This window comes from Typha angustifolia, chromosome 4, assembly GCF_048772165.1.
Source record: "Typha angustifolia cultivar Huaian chromosome 4, ASM4877216v1, whole genome shotgun sequence".
Classification (NCBI taxonomy): Eukaryota; Viridiplantae; Streptophyta; class Magnoliopsida; order Poales; family Typhaceae; genus Typha; species Typha angustifolia.
Genome location: NC_133242.1, coordinates 9,494,322 through 9,514,919, shown reverse-complemented (window position 1 = coordinate 9,514,919; position 20,598 = coordinate 9,494,322). Strand labels below are relative to the sequence as shown.

At 34.6% G+C, this 20,598-nt stretch overlaps 1 protein-coding gene across 5 annotated transcripts; it reads left to right on the top strand.

Annotated features, from left to right (window-relative positions):
- The first annotated feature begins 2,743 nt into the window (after positions 1-2,743).
- Positions 2,744-19,024, top strand: LOC140759300 (uncharacterized). 5 transcript variants are annotated; one of them, XM_073095821.1, is made up of 12 exons: positions 2,744-2,850; positions 3,669-3,766; positions 5,115-5,305; positions 5,410-5,588; positions 10,149-10,493; positions 10,598-10,662; positions 13,751-13,799; positions 13,912-14,056; positions 15,375-15,459; positions 15,538-15,607; positions 18,370-18,510; positions 18,588-19,024. In XM_073095821.1, exons 2-12 carry the CDS (start codon positions 3,678-3,680, stop codon positions 18,900-18,902), a joined length of 1,674 nt encoding a protein of 557 aa, XP_072951922.1. In that variant the 5' UTR covers positions 2,744-2,850; positions 3,669-3,677; the 3' UTR covers positions 18,903-19,024. The 5 variants fall into 5 exon arrangements, with proteins under 5 accessions (XP_072951922.1, XP_072951926.1, XP_072951925.1 ...); XM_073095825.1 differs by having other exon boundaries at positions 18,392-18,510; positions 18,588-18,741; XM_073095824.1 differs by having other exon boundaries at positions 18,392-18,510; positions 18,570-18,741.
- The last annotated feature ends 1,574 nt before the right edge of the window (positions 19,025-20,598 follow it).

The window sequence follows — 20,598 nt, the reverse complement described above, 5'->3', positions numbered from 1 at the left end:
AATTGATATAGTGCGTAATAATTATACTTGATGTGATATAAATTTAAAATTAAAATGAAGGAGAATAGTGAAATCGCATGAGAATTGGTGAGATTTTATACCAAAAGACTAAAATAATTTTTAGTGGACAGAAAGAATTACAATGCAATTTGGACATATTTTTTCTGTGTTGCAAATATATTTTTGTTCATATTTGTACGAACATATTACCCTACATATAAGTGCGGACATATTTCTCTGTATATCTTCACTACATGCTTATACTTGTATTCACCATTTCTACAAAAAGATTCTTGCATCACAAAATCCTTGCATACCCTCACCAAGTATAATGATGTTATAATTATTTTTAGTTAGTTTTTGTATTAAAAGATAGTTTACAATGATTAATAACGACCAGCTTTTGTAAAGCGTAAATATAATATGAACTTAATACATATTTTTTAACCTTGCATATGATATTCAATATGAATCATGATTTCTAAGTTGCGAGATGAGTGATGCTTAAACTTTATTTACAAAGAAGCTGTATGAAGGGATTTGGGAGGAGGAGAGAGCTTAGAGTATCTCCAACCGGGCTCCAAAACTCTAAATTTGGAGCCCGGTGAAGCTCCAAGCGAGCTCTAAATGGGGCTCCAAATTTGGAGCCCCACCCTGAAAATGGAGCCGGGCTCCATTTGTCCTATCAACTTTTTAAAAATACCAAAATTACCCAATAAGTGTTATATTCAATAATTTTAATTCTATTTGTATCTTTTGTTAAATAATTTAGTTAATTAAACTGAGTATATAATTAGTTTTACTAATCGGTTTTTAACAAAAATAATAACATTGGAAAGGTCTCATCGAGACCTTTAAAATGAGTCTAATATTAAATTACTTTTGAGTTAATTTTAATTTTAATTTTTTTTATTTATAAAAATAAGTCTAATATTAAATTATTTTTAAGTTAATTTAAATTTAAATTTTTTTATTATTTATAAAAATGAGTCTAATAAATTATGTATCCTAAAATATAATTACTTAAAATTATCCCCAATTTTTATCGGTGGCTACGGAACCGGAACCGGTGGCTACGAAGATGACTTACCAGAATATTAGACATCTATTGCTTGCTTTTATTATGTTTGGTTAATTTCTACTTATTTTAGGTAATGTAATTTTGATATTTTTAGTTAATGACATGTAATGCTTATTTCGATGTTTATTTCGTGTAATATAATTTCGATGCGTTTAATTAAAAAATTAGTAATTTAAAATTACTTTTAAAACTATTGAATATTAACCTTATTTTAAAGATCTCCATGAGAGTTTTCTAACCATATATTTTTTAATAAAAAATAATAACACTAAGATGATATGATCTATTAAGTAATTTAAAATAATTAATATCTCCATTTTTGGTTCCATATTTGGATGCTAGAGGTTACTCGTTCCATGATAATAATGACTTAAAAAAAGAAAGAGAGATGAGAGTATAATAGCGAAATGACAATTGATTTGAGTGTTATCATTTCAAAGGCAAATATATAATTTATTTATTAACTTGAAATAATTTGGTGATATAAAGTGAAAGCAATAATATTAATAAATTAGTATCGAGATAAGCCGTTGTTAAATTACTATACTAGTATAAAGAGGCTTATTTTTAAGTAAAGGGAGCCTAAGAGTCTAAGTGATTAACGTACCATTATAACAAAAAGGAAATAAAATGGAAGGTTGTACTACGAATTCTAAGGAGAAGATTTTGAATCGTCAAACATATCTTGGATTTTCAAGGCAAAAGCTATTTTAATACAGATGTAGGTAGGGGTGAAAACGGATCAGATACGAATTAGATAGTGCTCAACCCATATCCGGATCCGTATTTTTAGTTCGAATACGGATTCGGATACGGATATTAGACGGATAGCAAAATTTAAAACCATATCCTGATTAAACGGATACGGATAATTTTTGGATAAAAGATCGGATCTTAAACGGATATTAATTAAATTTAAAATAATTATAATATTTTATTTAAATATAATTAACACAAAATTATTAAGAGTTTTACAACAATTTTTTTTTGTATGTCGAATATATAAAATTAGAGAAATTAATCTATATAAATAATATATAACGCATTATTAGTAATAATATTAATACTTATTATTTAAATAAGCAAACTAAAAACTGTAAATCATTTAAAAAAATATGCGGATAAACGGATATCCGATATCCATATCCGAATCCGAAAAATTTATCCGACCCATATCCGAATCGGTATCCGAATTTTTTTCAAAAATTCTATCCGTATTCGAATTCGAATCCGAGTCGGATAGAATTTTTTTATCCGAATCCGATCCGAGTCGGGTCGGATAGCGGGTCGGGTCGGAGTTAATCCGACCCGTTTTCACCCCTAGATGTAGGTATTTTAACATAAAAATAAAATTAAAATAAAGCTATTTTAATATATATTTATCTTATTTACATAGATAAACTAGTAAGTGAGTGATATTATATTATAATTGAAAAAATTAAACATATACCACAGACAGTTACTAAGAATAAGGTAGAGAAATATATTAGACTGAGATATATGACGGATAAATATAAATCAAGATATATATATATATGTATATATGGTTGTGCTCGGTTCACCTATCGGGTAACATTTGCGGATCGGGTCTGATTATGGCGGGTCGGATTTAACTAATAAAATGAAAGAAACGCCCCCACCCCCACCCCTCAATCAAAACCAAATCCCCGATCCCCAATCGTTTTCTTCTTCTCTTCGACTCTCTCTTTCTCTCTCTCGCGCCCGTGACGACTCCCGATCACCGGCGGACGGCGGCGGCGGCGGCTACAGTGAGTGATCTCTATCGCCTCTCTCTCTCTCTCTGTGTATATATATATGTATCGCCACCACCAGTCACCGGCCAGCTCCACCGCACACGGCTACTTTTCTCCCCCTCGTCCACCGCCACATCCGCCCCCGCGGTTCTATGTTGATCTTGATTATGTTTGCGCTTTGTATTATTAAGTTTAGAACTTTTTTGGTCTTAATGATGTCTTTAATTCTTGATTCTACAAGCAGTTTCATGCGTTACACCAATATCTATTGTTGAAGAATAATTTACCCCGATCTTACTATTTTAGGACCCTAAAAGGCTGCATGTGGGGTAGTTTCATGCACTGCCAATGGGGAAGCGAATTCCCTGATTGTTGCATACTTGTATGTACCGGCATTACAATTTTCTAATTAAACCTGGTATTTAGACAGATCATTTTGTTTTTTAAAAAGAATTTCTTTTTGATACCGTTGGTTATGCAAAGTCCCAAGTTAAAACAGGATCGTTGATCAGAAGATCAGGTTAAGGGTCATGTGGGGAAATTCGTGGAACAGCTTAGAATATTGATTTAGATTTTAGACTACTCATGCCTGCAAGAAGTATAGTAGTTTGTCTTACTGTTCTTCTGAATCTTTGATGAAAGTATATATAAATTACAAATGCTTGATAGGATATGCAAGGACAATGATTTGGGCATTTAATTTTTATTGTCTGATGTTTGGGCATTATTCATAAATAAATGGTTGTACTCCATATCCTATTGACTTCTATCTGTGCTTTTTATTTTAGGGATAGCATGTTGTTTTGCCATTACATTTGCTCTTGCATTTCCAGGTTCTCAAGATGGACCCCGTCGAAGGCAGCTCAAGTTTATCTAGAAAACTGACCATTCCTTCAGCTTCTGTAATTAAACAGTTGGCTTTGGCTGTTGAGTGAGTTCTTGTATCTGTTGAATTATTCTTTGCTTTTTTGTGATATTTAGCATAATCTGCATAGATCTTGCTAGGAAACTGAGTCAAATAAAATGCTGTCATGTTTTTTCTGACTACTTCCCACTTTGGTTTTGTTCTTCCTCTTCCACATAAGGAACTTGTATTTGAATGAAATCACTCCTTGGTACTGCTGCATTGTGTGATTTCTGTTGGACATCCATAAAACATTGTAATTCATTTTTGTGTTTGTGTATGCAAACCCTTCTGAAATCCTCTAGTTACGGTTATAACCCTGTAAAGTTGATGTTTCTATGTACACCCCTCAAAATACTTGGTTTTGTATGAATGCCTCTTAAAATCTAATTTTTTTTAGGCAATAGATATCCCTCAAGTTAGACAGGTATACACTCACATAAGGAATTTTTAGGGTACAAATGCAAAAAAACACGACTTTTGCGTCACTTATTCTTTATGAGTGGTATGAGTAGATAAAAGCATAACTTCATTAGCTCATTAAGAAGAATGCTAAACATGAAAATCTGAAGCAATGTAAAGTTGTTTTAGTGAATAGTGATACATTCATAGAATAATCCTGTATGGATATATAATAAACAATTATCTCAACAATGAGTTGAAAAGTGTTTAGAGAGTTCTGTCTTAGAAGTGCAGAAAGACTTAGTCATTTAATCTTTAGGGAAATAAAGGAGAATTAAAATTTTATATATTTTTCTTCAGTAGAAAAGGGACGATTGCTTGATATTTCAGACTAACAATTGAAATACAAGATGAAGATCAATAAAGTTAGCAATAAGATGATCAACACTTGATTATTTCAGAATGGTTTTTTTTTTCTTCAGATTAAAGATGTCCAAAATCAACAAATTACCTAGAGAGAGAGAGAGAGAGAGAGAGAGAGAATAAACTGAATAAATAACCATATATATATATATATATCTCACAATTCTTGTTGTTGGGATAACAAGATTAGGGATGATGACGGAATGTCTCCAAACTTGTTTGTGATTATTAATTGTTTTAGAGTAAATGTAGATGAAGAACCATTAGGCTTTAATATTTGAGGTATACAAATTCTAGTAGGACTTGAACGATAAGGATTTTTTATGATTATGGTGCTTCATAAAACCTGTAATTTGTCCAACATTATGATTGTAACACTTGTCAACTTTTCCATTCCTTTTTCACACAAAGTTACACTGATTTTTCTGCAATGTTCTTTCTTTCTTTCTTTGAGCTATCAAAATTCAATGTTTCCTTAAATTCTCTTTTCTTTCAACGTTTCACTTTGTGGTATTTGTCAACTTGGTAAGGTTTTCTCACGTACCTGTAGGACTGGAAAAAATTTCAGTTCAATGAATGATCTTCTGCAATTTGGTGATTCCCCACCAATGAAAGAAAAGACAGGCTTGAGCTTGTCTGCTGTAAAATCACTTGTTCTTCGTGAAAAGGAAGAGAAATTATGCTCCAAATTATCTGTAGATGATGAAGTCCATTCTTTCATATGCTCTCTGTTTGAATCAGGTTTGTTCCTGACTGTTTTGTTATTTGATCTTCAGTCTCTTACATCCTAAATATGTGTTGATGCATATTTCTCTGTCCTCATAAACTTTTGGATATATTTGCAGAGGAATACACTCCCCAAAGAAAAAATATATGTAGCTCAGGAGTACATTCTAGGTCCTCTCTGTTAAAGGATTTCCATGGTGCACCACCAGAAAGCTTTGTTTATCAAATCTCCAATGCTATTGGTGGCCTTAATTCTCTACATAAGGCAGCATCCTTTTGGCGCTGTATTGTTCTCGAAGTAAGTAGATTCTTTCATGTATTCTTTCTTGAAGTAAATAGACTTGCATATATCCCTTCGGCTGATGACTTACTATTATTTTGTGATTCTGTTTATTTTTGAGTATGATTCCTTTAGAGAGTATGTGCTTAAGAGATTTAGGGAAGATTGATTTCTAAGGAGGGACCAATGTGATGGTGTATAATGAGAAGATTGACCTTTGCATGGAAAATATTGTCGTGATGGACACAAGAATTAAGCTGGGAGGCAAGTCTTCAATACAGACAACCAATATTGGCTTTGATTGTTCCTTTGATTAATTCTAAAGGAATATTTCGCCACATCTGATTATTTGGTATTTTGGAAATTGAGAAATAAGGTTTTGTATCGAAATACTGTTCTGGGTACTGTGTCATGCTGACAGTAATGAGGCACTGAAAGTACTGTTCACTGTCCTGTTTATGTGAATACTAACCACAAACTTTTCCATTATTCTAAAAGCATGGATTGGCATGCCAGTGGTATGGGACATGTCGACCTTGGCTTGGCAAGGTTCATATAGCTGGCATGTCATGTTGAGTAGGTGTATTATTGTGTCATTGACATATTGAATAGTCTTGATATGCTGAAAAAATAATCTTTAAATCCTTTTAGGGCCTTAAAATAAGTTTTAGGCAGGGGTAAAAATGGGTCAGATTAAATCTGACTTGAACTAATTCCGTATTTGAATCAGCTCGGATATTGATATGAAAACTCTATTCACCCCGAATTCCACAATCAAGATACATATAGAGTTTTGAGAAAATTTCTGGATCGGTGTACGGATATAGTTATATATTTGGTCAGATTCATATTAGAATATCAAATATCTATTTACCCACATCAAAATAATTAACTCAGTAACTCTACAAACTGATTTGACCACTAACCTTATCTGCTACCTACTCTATTTCACAATTTGACGATACGTATATCAATTGGCTCCATTTCTCTCCGTCTTCACTGTCCCTCTCGTGATATCTATTTTTTAAGATTAGCATTCTTGTGAATTTAGAGGAAATCTAAGGTTATATACTGTTTAGGGTTTTATTTGGTCACTTTTGGCTCATGGGACCGTTTACACATTCTTGAGAAGAAATGTTAGTTTGCTTACCTATCTTGATTTCATCTGCTTAACTTATGTCAATTTTTCTTGTTTTATCTTGGTGATACTGTGATTTTTTTCCATATTGCATTAACGTTCTTGTTCTTGATAATTTTCTATGAATTAAGAGGATAATTTGACATTATTTAGTTTTACAGGTCCTCTACCTCTTGAGGCATTGGTCGTTTACTTGGGGTAATAAACAGGTTGGGTTAGTGAGGTTTGGGCTTGGGTTGGGTTAGGGTAATGTTAACATGAATACGGCTCATTTATTATATAGGGTGAAATTTCTAAACATAGACATGGCTCATGAATATATGTGTACCATCTGATAAGCCATTTATGACCTATGTCTTAGACTCTTAGGGATTATTTCAATCTACTAGATTTGACTTAAACCAAAAGTTTTGAAACTCAATGCTTGGATTGGGATTAGCCACTAGAAAAAATGATATATATTGACAATATACGAAAAATCGGGATCAGGATCTGGATCAGTCTTTCGGAAAAATGATACGTAATAGCCGGATCATCCGTATTGGTTGCCTGGATCATATTAGACTTTTTTTAATTATGTAAATTCTAAATATTATCTAAAAGTACAGAATTTTTTTAAAAAATTTAGAAAAAATGATAAAAAGTAAAAAAATAAAGAAAGAAAACTATGGTGCAGTGAAAATTGAAAAGAAGAAGAGATTAGAGAGAGAACGAGTGGAAGAAAACCAAACAAAAAAAAAGAAAAATTATAGTGTAATGAAGAAGAAGAAAAGAGAAGAAGAAAGAGATTGAGAATGAAAGAAAGAAAACTGAGAGAAATAAATAAATAAAATGAAAAATTATATACTAGAGTTTGCCGGAGTTAGATTTACGTCACCAAAGTTTGCCGGAGCTAGATCTCTTTGTAAGAAAATCAATGACTATATAATAAGGAAAGAAAAAGAGAAAGAAAGAGTGAGAGAGAGAGAGAGAGAGTTTGGATAGGGCCTGAATCGGCCGCTCTTGCGAACCATGCATACCAGCAGTATCTATTGTATTAGCTATCATTATCGATTATACCTTTTTAATTATGTAAAATTCTAAATGTTATTTAAAAATATAAGAAAATTTCTAAAATATTTAGAAAAAAGAACATAAAAATAAGAAAATAAAAATCACTCATATTGAAGCATAAAAACTAAAGAAAAAACTCACTCAATTATGATGAATTCTAAGCTGAATTTGACAAATTTCTATGTTCATAAATTACTGCTGCAAAAGTGAAATGAAGAGAGAGAGAATTGTTTTTCTTTTAATGTTGTTTAGTAGCAGTAAAAAGAGGGAAGTTAAAGAGTGCAAGAAAGAGAGAAGAGAAATAAGAAAAAAAAAAAGAAAAGAGAAAAAACACTTACCTAAGTTCACTAGAGTATGAAATAGCTAGAGGGGCCCATTAAAATGGGTTGGTGAAGTGTGAGAAATGGGTGGAAAGTGTGTGAAAGATAAAGGGTAAAAATTAAAAATTTGAAAAGAAGGTAAGTGGACACATTAATTACTAATGTCTCCTAGGTTAGATCCATTTTAGATTTGACCTAAGTCTTAAAAAAATAGTTTTGGTTGATTTGGCAGATACAGCCTAAATTGGCTGATATCAGACCTAAATTAGTCACTAGTTAGGATTGGGGTTGATTATGGCCGATCCGACTCGAGATTGATTACCAATTCATATCGATCGATTTTGGGAACTATGACTTAAACCTCCAAACATGATAAGAATCTTTCTAAATTTGCTCAAAGAAAGCTCCAAATTCAAGCCCGATAGACCACTCACCAACCCTTACCTTAGGCCAGGTAAAAAGGACCCATCATGAGGAAGAGAGCACCTTGATCAATATGATGTGACCTAGAAGGATTCACCAAATTCTTACACTTTCCAATGCATTAGGAAAGGACACCTTGGGTACCACACTATTGTAATCTATCGGATCACCTCCACTAGCATGAACAAGTACACTAACCGAGTTAGAGGTGGACCGATCAGCATCATGTCCCTTCTCACGTTGAGCTTTGCTTCTACCACTTGAACTGTCGGTTGAAGATTCCTTACCTGATTGTCAAGGTTGGTCTATGCCCTGCTCCTCGATAGGAGTAGCTGCCGGATAGGAGTCCCTGACACAGAGTTACCACTAGTCAACCCTGGTGTTGGCCCGACTCAAGGCTTGCCATGCCAAGCTAGAGCAGCTGCTCGTCTTCCGCCGTGAGAGCCACTACGGTCGGAGCGCCATAGGACTATTAGCCAAAGCCCAAAGAGAAAGGGGTCCTCTTCTTCAGCTTGAACTAACAACCGGCTCAACAATGCCGGTAGATCCCACTGTAGGAGTGGCTTGAACTTCCAATTGGGGGGCAGAGCCAGGCAATGACAAGGCCTCCACAACAACCATGACCTAGGGGGATTGAGAAGTAACCACTTGAGGCCGAGCTTTACTTCAATAAGGTGATGTCCATCCATTCCACACTTATAGCAAACCATGGGGATTTATTCATACACAACCTTTTGAAAATAATTCTTCTCGTTCTCCAGGTGGGTTCCTTTCTTCAAGGGTTTGGATAGGTCAATTTCAACATAGACACGAACAGACCTGATAAAGTATTTTATACATGAACAGACTTAATAGCCTCTAAGCTTATACATTGTAGTGTTATCAATACAAAAGAACATCTGATATAGTATTTTAGAAAACAGATAAATAAAAATAGTCGTGACAACTGAGGGGAAAGAAGATGCATAATAGCAGAAAGGATTTTTATTCTTTGAAACTGTTGCATGCAAGAAATTGTACCAAAAACTATTATAATTGATCAAGATTAAAAGCCTGCCTGATAATAGAATTTAAGGTAATTAGCAAGTGAGGAAGCACCTTTATCTGGGTAAATTAGTTTATAGTAGAATGACTTCCAATGAGCCTATTGGAAAAGGTAAGAGCCAAGATAGACTTCACACAGACATCAAAAGAGTCCATAATTTTTCTCTCTTCCTTTAACATGTGGCGTCCACACCCTTAGCTGTTCTCATTTTCTGTCAATGTATGGTTGATAGGATAAAAAGAGGGAAATGGCGAGTCATCTAGAAGAACCAAGCTAATGATTTTAGTGTCGACTAAAATCTCAATTTTAGGCGGATCTGTCAAATATTTACGATGTGAAGATTTCTACAAATTTATTAGACTCTCCAATCTAGTAAAACTTTGAATTTTCACTTCCTAAATACAACCACCAACCTAACAGAAATGTGGTCCTTAGCTCAAGGTCATTTAGATAAAATAGACTGTCATGTTTACCCTTGCAAGATTAGTGATAGGACCCATGATAATCACTAGTAACCAACTTTTAAACACAGAACATGGAGTTTGGTATTTCTTTCACACTTTTCATGCAGTCACTGAATGACTTCTTTATACCTACAGTTAAGAAAACTATGGTGTAAAGGACGACCGATACCTCGAATGCCACTGGATGCAGATCCTGACTTGAATTCCTGTCTCCTGCATCAGCAATTGCAAGTAATAAATTGCTGCATTGCTAGGAAAAAGCGAAGAGCTATCGCTAAGGAGGAACTCGACTCCGTCCTGAAACAAAAAAGTCTTGACAGTTCACATTCAGGTGATTCTCCACAGAAATGTTCGTTGCACAACAAGTTCTACGCTAAAAATAGTGTTGGAGATTATGTTCTTCGACTTGGTGCTGATTGTCCATCTCAAAACTTGACAATGTTAGAAACTGGTGAGCCCATATACTCCCCAGTTTTGCAGGTATGCATATTACCTTCTTTTGCCAAATATTCCTTGGGTCTTGGAGGGTGTGGTTTCATAATACTAATTGGTGTTCTGAGCAATTAGCCATTATTTATATGCAGGAAGGCCCAGTCCTGACAGAAGAACTTATCAAAGAAACAGAAGAATTTGTGCTGAGGACTGGAAGGTCTGTATGGTGTATATCTGCAATGTTACATTAACTGATTGAAGTGCTCTTTGATATTTTCTCTAGAACTACGATTTATGCATGTTGAAGCTTTCTCATGTAACAGGAAGTATGTTTATTCTGTTATATTTACCCCAGATATGGTTCTCCCAAGTTCTTGCAAGTTGACTGTAGGTTCACCATTAGGATTATTTTAACTGAATGCTTAAATTAACACATGCTTAAGTTTGTCACTAATACTGAAAAAGTGAAAAGGACAAAATAACTGGTAAATTTTTATGGCATTTTTAATTTTACAATCTGAGGCAATTGATTACAGATTCCTCCTTAAGAATGTTGAACTGGTTTATATGTTTTTCTTCTTTTTATCACTTATTTTTATGCTCTAACTTATATAGTTGAAACAGTGGGTTTGGAAAGGCAAGAGTGTACCCAGTAAAGTAAGCAGAAGAAAATCCATTTTTTCGATGAAAATAGTGACTTCCAGTAAAGACAGGATGCACTTGATGAGGTGGTTAACCTAGGGCTCTCAAAATAACCAAGCTGTTTGAACTGAGCTTGAGCTTGGCTCAATTTAGGATTGAACGTAAATGAGCTGAGCTTGATCATAGTTTTTAAGTTCAAAAGTAATTCCACTCAAAGCTTGAGCAAAGTTTGGGTTGATCAAGCTTGGAGTAAGGCTCAAAATACATAAAATGTAATAAATATGCATGGATGAAAAGATGTAAGACACCATAAAACGGAATTAGTTATGTCAGCAAAGCTTAATCTAAAACAAATTGGGTTCAAATACAAGCTCGATAAACTTAGCCCTGACTTAAATGAGTTAAAGTCAAGCTTGAATTTACTCGATTAAACCCAGGACAAGCTTGTAACATATTGAATTCTAATGTTGTGAAAACTGCCGGCAGTGTGTGTGCTATCATGTGACTGCATAGTGCATATACAATATGCAGGTGCATGTGGTCTAGAAAAATATTAGAAATAACTTATATATAATTATTCTGGCTAGTGTATTGAATATTTTACTAATAAATAGTAAAGTTAATAAATAGTAAAGTTACGAAGAATAATCTTCATAATATCCTATCCACGAATGATGCTAATCAATAAATATTTTCAAATATGGTAAAGTTGTACCAACAAAATTAATCAATAAAACATTATTATGAAGCCTTAATGACTACTCAATATTACAACATATCGCTTTTGTATGCATATGAGGGCACATATATATTTGGTTGGCAATCAATGTGTAGCCGCAGATATGTATGTGGTCCATATGTGGCCGCATGTGTGGAGTGCCGCATATACAGATGTGGTCCATATGTGGCTGCATATGCCGACTGTCGCATATATGTATGTGGTTCATATGCGGCCTATATGGGGTCAGACTCAGACCATATATGAGGACCGCATTATGCATATGTGAGACGGTTGAGACTCCGCTCTCGCCTATGAAGCTGCATAGGCAGTCTCTGCAACTGCCTTTTGAAATAATAAGAATTCATCTGAATTATTGGCTCAAGCTACTTGTTAAAGTTTGAGGTCAACTAGGCTCAAATTTGAGCTCATATTGAAACTAAACAACCCAAGATTGAACATCAATCTTAGGCTCGAAATTAATTTCAAGCCATGGTTGACTAAATCTAGGCTTCATCAAGCTCGGCTGGTTTACACTTTACACCCTTCGTTAAACTCTTCGAGCAAGAATTTTATACATAGGTAGTCCAATAAAAGGTTGAACTCCTCTAGTGGACACAGTCGCTCTTAGTTTATAGAGTCAAGGGACCTAAGGATATGAGTTTCCACTTGTCTTACAGATGCTGAATTTTTTGTATTAGTAAGGATCTTCATTGAGTGTAGTTATTTACTTTTGAAGAAGTAAAATATTGGAGAAGTGGACAGAATGATATTGCATAATTTTCTCATCATGTACTAGCCAGTGAACAATCTGCCCTGGTTAGTTAATGAATAATAACCCTCTGGGGTGTCAATACTTAATATTTCATCCTCTATCTCTTGGACTTTTAACTTTCTGATATTTTAGCCAATTATATATATTTTTTCCACATTCTCAAATTTGAACTCAAATCCCTTGAATATAGAATTGCTGCTCTTATCTTTTCCTCTTATCATGTCTGGTTGTCCTGTAGACATACTTATAGCATGAATTATGAAATACTGGTGAGAGTGCCCTTATTCAATAAATTACATACTCTTTAATTGACACTTATCTGTATGCTTATACACATGGTTGTGTATTGTATATACGGGTAGTTGACTTATGAGAGCAAACATGTGGGTTATTTTGAATGGATATCTCATATACTTAATGACATTGTCGGTCTAGTGTTATGTTCTTTTCTGCATTCCAGGTATCTGGGCTTCTGACTCACTATTGCATAACCAGCTAGTCTATTGAATATGCAATATAATTTCTATATAATTAATGTAGTTAGTGAGTGTGTAGACTTTATTGTTTCTAGCACCTTTCAAGATGTCTTTTCAATTGATTGATTAAATTTATACTTCCACAGCTGAAATGAAAGACAATGATATTGACAGCATTCATAATTCACAGCACATGCTTGACTCTACATATGAAGTCCCACTTGTCACAATTGGCTTCTTAGCTGCTTGTTTGAGAAAGCCACATTGATCTGCATGTTTCATAATAGAATTAGATTACGAAAAAGTTTGTAAAACATGAGAATAATCAAAATATGTACCTCTTGCTCTTATTTACTTGCACTGGTTGGATTTTGACCTAAGAATTATGTTGGAATCTATGAGCTTCATAGCATTAGACTAGTATTACGTGTGGAACATGTTTACTTCGAAAGCATATTTATTCATCTAACGGATTATTATTGAAGAGGAACTTGCACATTTCTAGATTAATAAAACTATGAGCTTCATTGATAAGATAAGGCAAGTTAAGAGTTGTTCATGAAATATAATTGTAACATAGCAGGGTTGTCAAATAATAAAATGATAGTTGGGTTCAACATTCATTGTGCTAAATTTACTCTTCTTGGAACTAGAGCAATTAGTTTTGATGGTTCTTCATATTTCTAATTCTCAGTGTTGGTGCTGGGTGCTCTCAACTTCTATCTGACATGCAAGCTTTCAAGGCAAGGTCGAATCTACACCAATAATAACATAGATGTCCATCTCTTTTTGAATGTCTTAATTTGTATGGATTGTTGAGTTATGCATTTTAGTGAACATGTATTTATCCGTCAGGCTGCAAATCCTGGATGTGTCCTTGAAGATTTTGTTAGATGGCACTCCCCACCAGACTGGACTGAAGATGGTCTAGCTGACAATTCTTTTGATGGAGATGGCTCATCTAAACATGGTCGACTAAGTGAGAGAATGCGGAAAAAGGGTGAGGAAGCATGTTCACTCGAAAATGATTTTATAATTTGTTAATATTCAGATTGTCCTCTTTCATAAATGTGCAATTATCTTATCTATATATCTTATCAAGGTTACAAAAATGTACTTTTCTATTTGATCTTATGGACTTCCTGCAATTAACTTCATTATCAAGTGATAATTACTATTTCTGTTTTTCTAGATTTTCTAAGCAATAAACTACTCGTCTAGTCTTCTCTCTCTCTCTCTCTCTCTCTCTCTCTCTCTCACACACACACACACACACACACACACACACACACACATGACCAAAAACATGACCAAAACTGCCTCAATAGTTCTCATAAAAAAGGCGCCCCAGCTCCCGCAAGTGTTGGGTCTTAGAAGCGAGGATATACACAGCCTTACCATTATTTCTGAAGAGGCTGTTTCCAAGATTGAACCTATGACTTAGTGAATGCAAGGGGCAAGCTTTACTGTCACTAAGTGGCACCCTCAGAGTCCATATACAATTCAAACTTCTTCCATAAGTACTTTTTAATATTTATGCAGAACTTTTCCATTCTAATGGCATCCAGATTGACTATTTTAGTGCCCTCAAATCTACTTAGCTGATTGACCTCTGTTTATTCCAGGAAAGAACATAGGATGGATTTAGGTTCTTGAAATGGTTTTATAAGTTTAAGAACTTTTTTAATGTCTGTTGCTGCCATGTTTTTTATTGAAACTTGCGTCCTAAGAGTTTGAAGTTGTTCTTCCATGAAAACAAAACTTTGCTGGAAGATTTTTGAATTTACACTGTGACAGTTTAGATATGAAATCTCAAGAAAGGCATCATCATCTTTATTGTGCATCAAGGATGATAGCATTGCTTGGATGTTTGATTTTCTGTTACTAACTTCTTTTCAGCATTTTCCTCTAATATATACTTTAAGACTAATATCTTTCTCATTTCTGCTAGACTTTGATCAGTGTAGTTCAAATAATGGAGGTTGATCCTTTGTTGCATGAGCCAGAAGCACAACTCAAAATCCATAAATTATATAGCTCTCAAACATCTATCTTGAGAGATGATATAACAAATCTAACTCTTTCTTTCATCATTCAAAATATTTTGCACACATTTTTTGGAGAGTGATGTTAGGTTGGCATCAAGTCATACTAGTTTGCTGGTTTGCCTAGAGTATTCTACTCTAGTTGTTCTATATCAATACCACTATGAAATGGTTGAGATGATGATAGGTCTGTAGCTTATCAACAGAATATAGTATTGCTATGCAAAGGGGCAACAATAGCATCTTCCTTATAAAAGTTATTTTGGTTACTAGGTAACTTGTGGCGTGAATTATGGGAAACTGCCAAAGCATTGCCTGCTGTTGAACAAACTCCACTTTTTGATGAGGATTTATCAGTGTAAGCAGACATCTAATTAGCTGAGGAATTCTTCTTTGAAATGTTATAAGACGTCATTTCACTTATTTGATGTTGCAGCGAAAGCATCTTTACAACCTTGGAGGACATCCAACCATCAAAGCTGTTTGAGCAGCTATTAAATACAATGGTCTGTTCTCTATCTTTACTTACGTAAATTCTTTCACCAATTCAAGTGCTTTTCCTTGAATTCAGCTTGTTATCATTTTCTTTCTGTTTGTGTAATTTTAGCAGTAACAGAAGTAACAAAGGAGGAACTAACTACCAAAGTCCAATTTGTCGAGATCATTTACTTGCATGCCTTTTGAATTTCTGCTAGTACTTTTATTTTTTTTCTTGTAAGTTGTAATGAGCACCTCCTGTCAACCTTCGTTGCATATGCCTCAAGATGGTAATAGCTAACTTTTAAACCCTTCTGTTGGTGGTGGAAGCCAATTCTTTGCTTTGATTGTGGAAAGCTTCCCCTGCTATAGAGTCCGTATTCGGCTGCTGAAAAGGACAAGAGATTATAAAATGATAAAACTATTAAAGGACACTGAAATTTTGTTGCATTCCCTCTGAGAGGACTAATTTAAGTTGAACAAATTAATGATTTATTACTTTATTAGTACGACTGAAAATTAAGCCCAGGAAACCATTATTTGGGACATAGCTGCTTCTTTAGAAAGAAAAAAGGAAAATTGTCACCTGAATGTTTCAAATGGTCTTTTGGGTCTTCTTATACCTTTTCCATCCATTTTGGTCTCTGAGAAGAGCTTCAGAAATGCTCTCTTTACAATTCAAGAGAGCTTTTAGCTCCAACTAACTAGCTTTTCACATGGTAGCTTGACCTGTTCAGAAGACAGCAGGGTACTGTATTCATTGTTTTGTCTAACTTGGTGTCATCAGCTATGTTGATTTGTAAAGTCAGCTTTTGGGTAGCTTTTGCAGTTCATGTGGATTTGTTCAATAAATCAGGTTTTAGATCTAAAACTTTTTCACTTGTTCTCTTCTTTCTCCCTCTTTCGTCTCATTCTGTTCTTCTGCTGAAATTCATAACTTATCTTTGGTCTTTCTTTGTTGATTGTTTCTTCCTTATATCCGTCCTACATTATTGAAGCAGATTGTTGGACTCATTTCTAAGTGAACATAGTAATGTAACTTAATAAATTTCCTATTATCTCTTTTAGAGAGGCTTATAAATGGTCTTTTGTGTTTATTACAGTTTTACGCCATACTTTTTAGTGCTCCATAATCCAACCCTGACCTTTTGGATTGAGAGAATAGGAGATATGAGAAGAGAAAGGGGAGAGAGATGTTCTCTTATTTGGATAGATTTTTTATGAGAGAATAGAGGAAAGGAGATCAATGGAAAGAAAAGGGGGGTTTATAACAGGCCCTTCTATTTTTCCTCCAAAAGCGGAGAGAAAGGAACTCTTCTTTTCTCTCGTATATCCAAACAAGAGAAGAGAAAATTATTTTCTCTCTTCCTTTCTCTTCTTTTCTTTTCTCTTCCTTCCTCTCATGTTCTCTCCATTAAAACATAGTAAAAGACACCCTCTTGAGGTCTGCCTAAATCAGAATTACCATGAGCATGGTTTAAGGTAACCATACTTGTCAAATGATCAAAACACACTTAATTTATTAACGTGTGCCGCACCCACACCTAAACAACAAAACTGGCCCATAAGGATAGGAGAGTATTTTTGGAATTTAATTTCAAATTGTTTGTAAGAAATGAATTTTTTTTTTTTTTGTGTGATATATATTTAGCGGATGTTAGGGTAGGTTTAACTCTCGGCGAAAGGCAGGGTCTAAATGATGATATACACAAATGTAGGGTGTTATTATAAATTTCCCTATCTTATAGACTTGTACTGCGAGTACACTTCTACATTTGAAATCCTATTTCATATCTCAAGCTACAACTTGTTCTTCTTAAATTGTAATGCACTCATCTTTGAATCTTGACAATCATTAATGATCACCATTGTCAAATTCAGTTTGCATAAGTTCTCTTTGAGATCATTAATTGGAGATAGGATAAAATTAGTGAGGGACATGACAACTATCTTATCTTATATATTAGCAATGCTAAATGCTGAGTGATCAATGTGTCTTATCAATGATGGTTGTGCCACAGGCACGGATCGTGCCGACCACCGGCACGGTACGGCACGTGCCGCAGCACTTGCCGGCCGTGCCGTAAGAGGAGAGAAAAAAAAAGAGATACTCACCTTCGCCGCTCACCGATCGCCGTCGCCGCTTGCCACTCTCTGGTCGCCGTCGCTGTCATCGTCGGGTGCCCTAGCCTGAGGGAGAGTAGAGACCGAGAGAGTGAGAGAGAAATTGAGAGAGAGATATCTCTTGGTCTCTCCTCCCTCAGGCTAGGGCACCCGACGATGACAGCGAGTAGCGATGGCGATCGGCAACGGGTAGCTCGACAACGAGGTCGATGGCGAGCGGCGGAGCTATTAGAGGGGGTGCCGTGCGGCACCCATCGTGCCATGTGCCGGTACGCCACCGGCACGGCAAGTGCCGACCGGCATGCCCCGTGCCGGTTGGCATGGTCATCCATGTGTCTTATTATACAGATATGTTGTAAACATAGAATTGGATTACCATAGGAAGTTGGTAAGTTCAAGTGTTCAACTAGTGATTTATTATCTAATGTCCTAGTTAATGGATCCCCAAAGTCATGGATGATTATCTGAGTGGAGTGTTATTTTCCTTTTTTGGGAGAGGCAGTTCTCTGAGTGGAGTGTTATATGGGAAAAATGCAGTCATTTTGGGTATTGTCTTTTTACTTATCCATTTTGACTTCTAATGGTAATTCTCTTCCATCATATTCAAGTTAATCTTGTTGAAGTTGCACTGATATGTGATATCGTGGTGCTTGTTGGAAAATATCAGCTTTCTGTTGGCTTTCTAGTAGGAGAGAGAATGGTTCCTGCCGATAGCAACTTGTCCAAGTTATTCCATGAGTGCAAAGAATATATCATTTCAATATACCAAGGTGGCTTGTCGAAGGAAAAGTTGGATGATATTTGCAAGGTATTTTATATTTTAGCATTAACTTCTAATGATTCTATGCCAGTACTGATATCTTGCAGCATGGAATGCTCCTTTAGGTGTATGAAACAATAGAGGCAATAATAGTCCATCCAGAAGACGCAATCATGATCACGGAACAGCCAGATGAAACATCGGTAGAAACAAAAGGCCGTTTCAAGAGAATCAACCTGAACTTCATCGGCAAAGACAAACAACCATTTTGGAAAAGAGCCCCAAAGGATGAGAAGAAATCAGATGAGAAGCATATGCATTTATTTTCTCATCTACTTGATAAGAAGGTATCCATTTTTTCAAAGAAGAATCCAAAACTGGATGGATCATCCTCTTCTGCCGTAACTACCTTGGATGAGAATGAGTGGACGATCGTGTAGAGCGAATTTTGCATATATAATTTTTTCATATCATAGGAAAAAAAGAAGACATACTTGTAAATAACTTGTAAGTACTTGAATTCATTTGATTGATTCAATGAAAGGAAATGAATGTGTTTAATAAACAAGATTCACATTGTGGACTAGTTTCTTTTAAGGTTATTCTTGATTATGGTAATAGGTCGAAGACATGTTGACATCAATAAACTTTGGACGTAGCTTTATAAAAATTCAATTAGTAAATATGCAATTTTTCTTTATGCTATTTTGCCACCAAGAAAAAGAAGAAAAGAAAAGAAGATAATTATATTTAAACTTTTAACTATCACTTTATATTACTATATCTCTTGAATTATCTAATTATATTACTAAGTCTCCTCCATCAGAAAATTATATTTTAACTACCTAATTTGATGAATAAAACTACCTTTTTCTCTTCCGCTCTCACGAAGATTAGCGTAAAGTTTGGTATTTAGAGAAGTTGTTATAGAAGCTATAACAAAGAAGATGGAAGATATAAAAGAAAGATGGATGCATTTTTTGTCTATCTATAAACATATGGTCCTTAGCTGAGATGGAGCTTAGGACCTACCAGGTCTGTGGGTGATTGATCATCTCTTATTTGCCTTCAATTTTTCTCCAGCCATCTGGGCTGCTATCAATTCCTTGTGGCCCATTGCGCCCACCTGATGTTCCTATCCACTCTCAATAGCATCCTTCTATGTTAATCCATAATCTCAGTCAATCTTTGGCACATCTGGAAGTAATAGGAATAATATTTGTTCTAAAGGTATTAGAGAGCCTGCCACAGTCATAATACATAACTATTACTCCTAACACCATCACCGTCATCACCCCCACAATCCCTTACCTCACTTGTTGAGACCCCCCTCTCTCGGTCGGAGTTCCTCAGGTTAAATACTAATGGCTCCTTTTAGGGTTCCAACAAACCTAGAGAAGCATGGTTTATTCTTTACTCCGCAATTAGTCACGGAGGCGAAACCCTTAGAGAAGCATTGTTTTATATTAGTCAAAAGACATCTCTCACTTGTTAACATCCTCAATAGTATCCACCCTAACTCCTTGGACAATATTGTATGTCATTGAAAATTGTAACTTTTTAAGCTCTTACTATGCTTGTATTAGCTTTAATCATGTCTACTGAGAACTTAATAAGTCAATCGACTAGTTAGCTAACTTAGGTAAGAAGATAGAATGTAGATATACTCGGCCTATTGTTACATATTTTGTCCACAGGACTACTAAAACTAGTCAAAATTTTAATATTGTTTCTATTATAATCAGTAAATAGACATATAGACTAGCATATATCTACATGCATTATGTTAATTATTAAAGGCATAATGTATATTATTAAGAGCAATGATTCTTTACTAACCAATTAGTTAATGAAAATAATTTTCATCCTTTGATTAATTAAAGGGTATATAAGACATTTGACATATGTGACTAGATTAATTGATAAAAAAAATTAAAAATTAAGTATTTTTTATTACTTATTTTTATAATCATTTTCCTAATAATAGGAGTGTTAATTCTACCAATTTATCTAAGAGAGAAATAAAATATGACTAATTTATCCTTATAATTTAGAAAAGTGATCAATAATTTTGATTAATTTTATTTGGTATCATTTAATTTCAACCGTTAGATTAGGAGAGAGAAATTAATAATT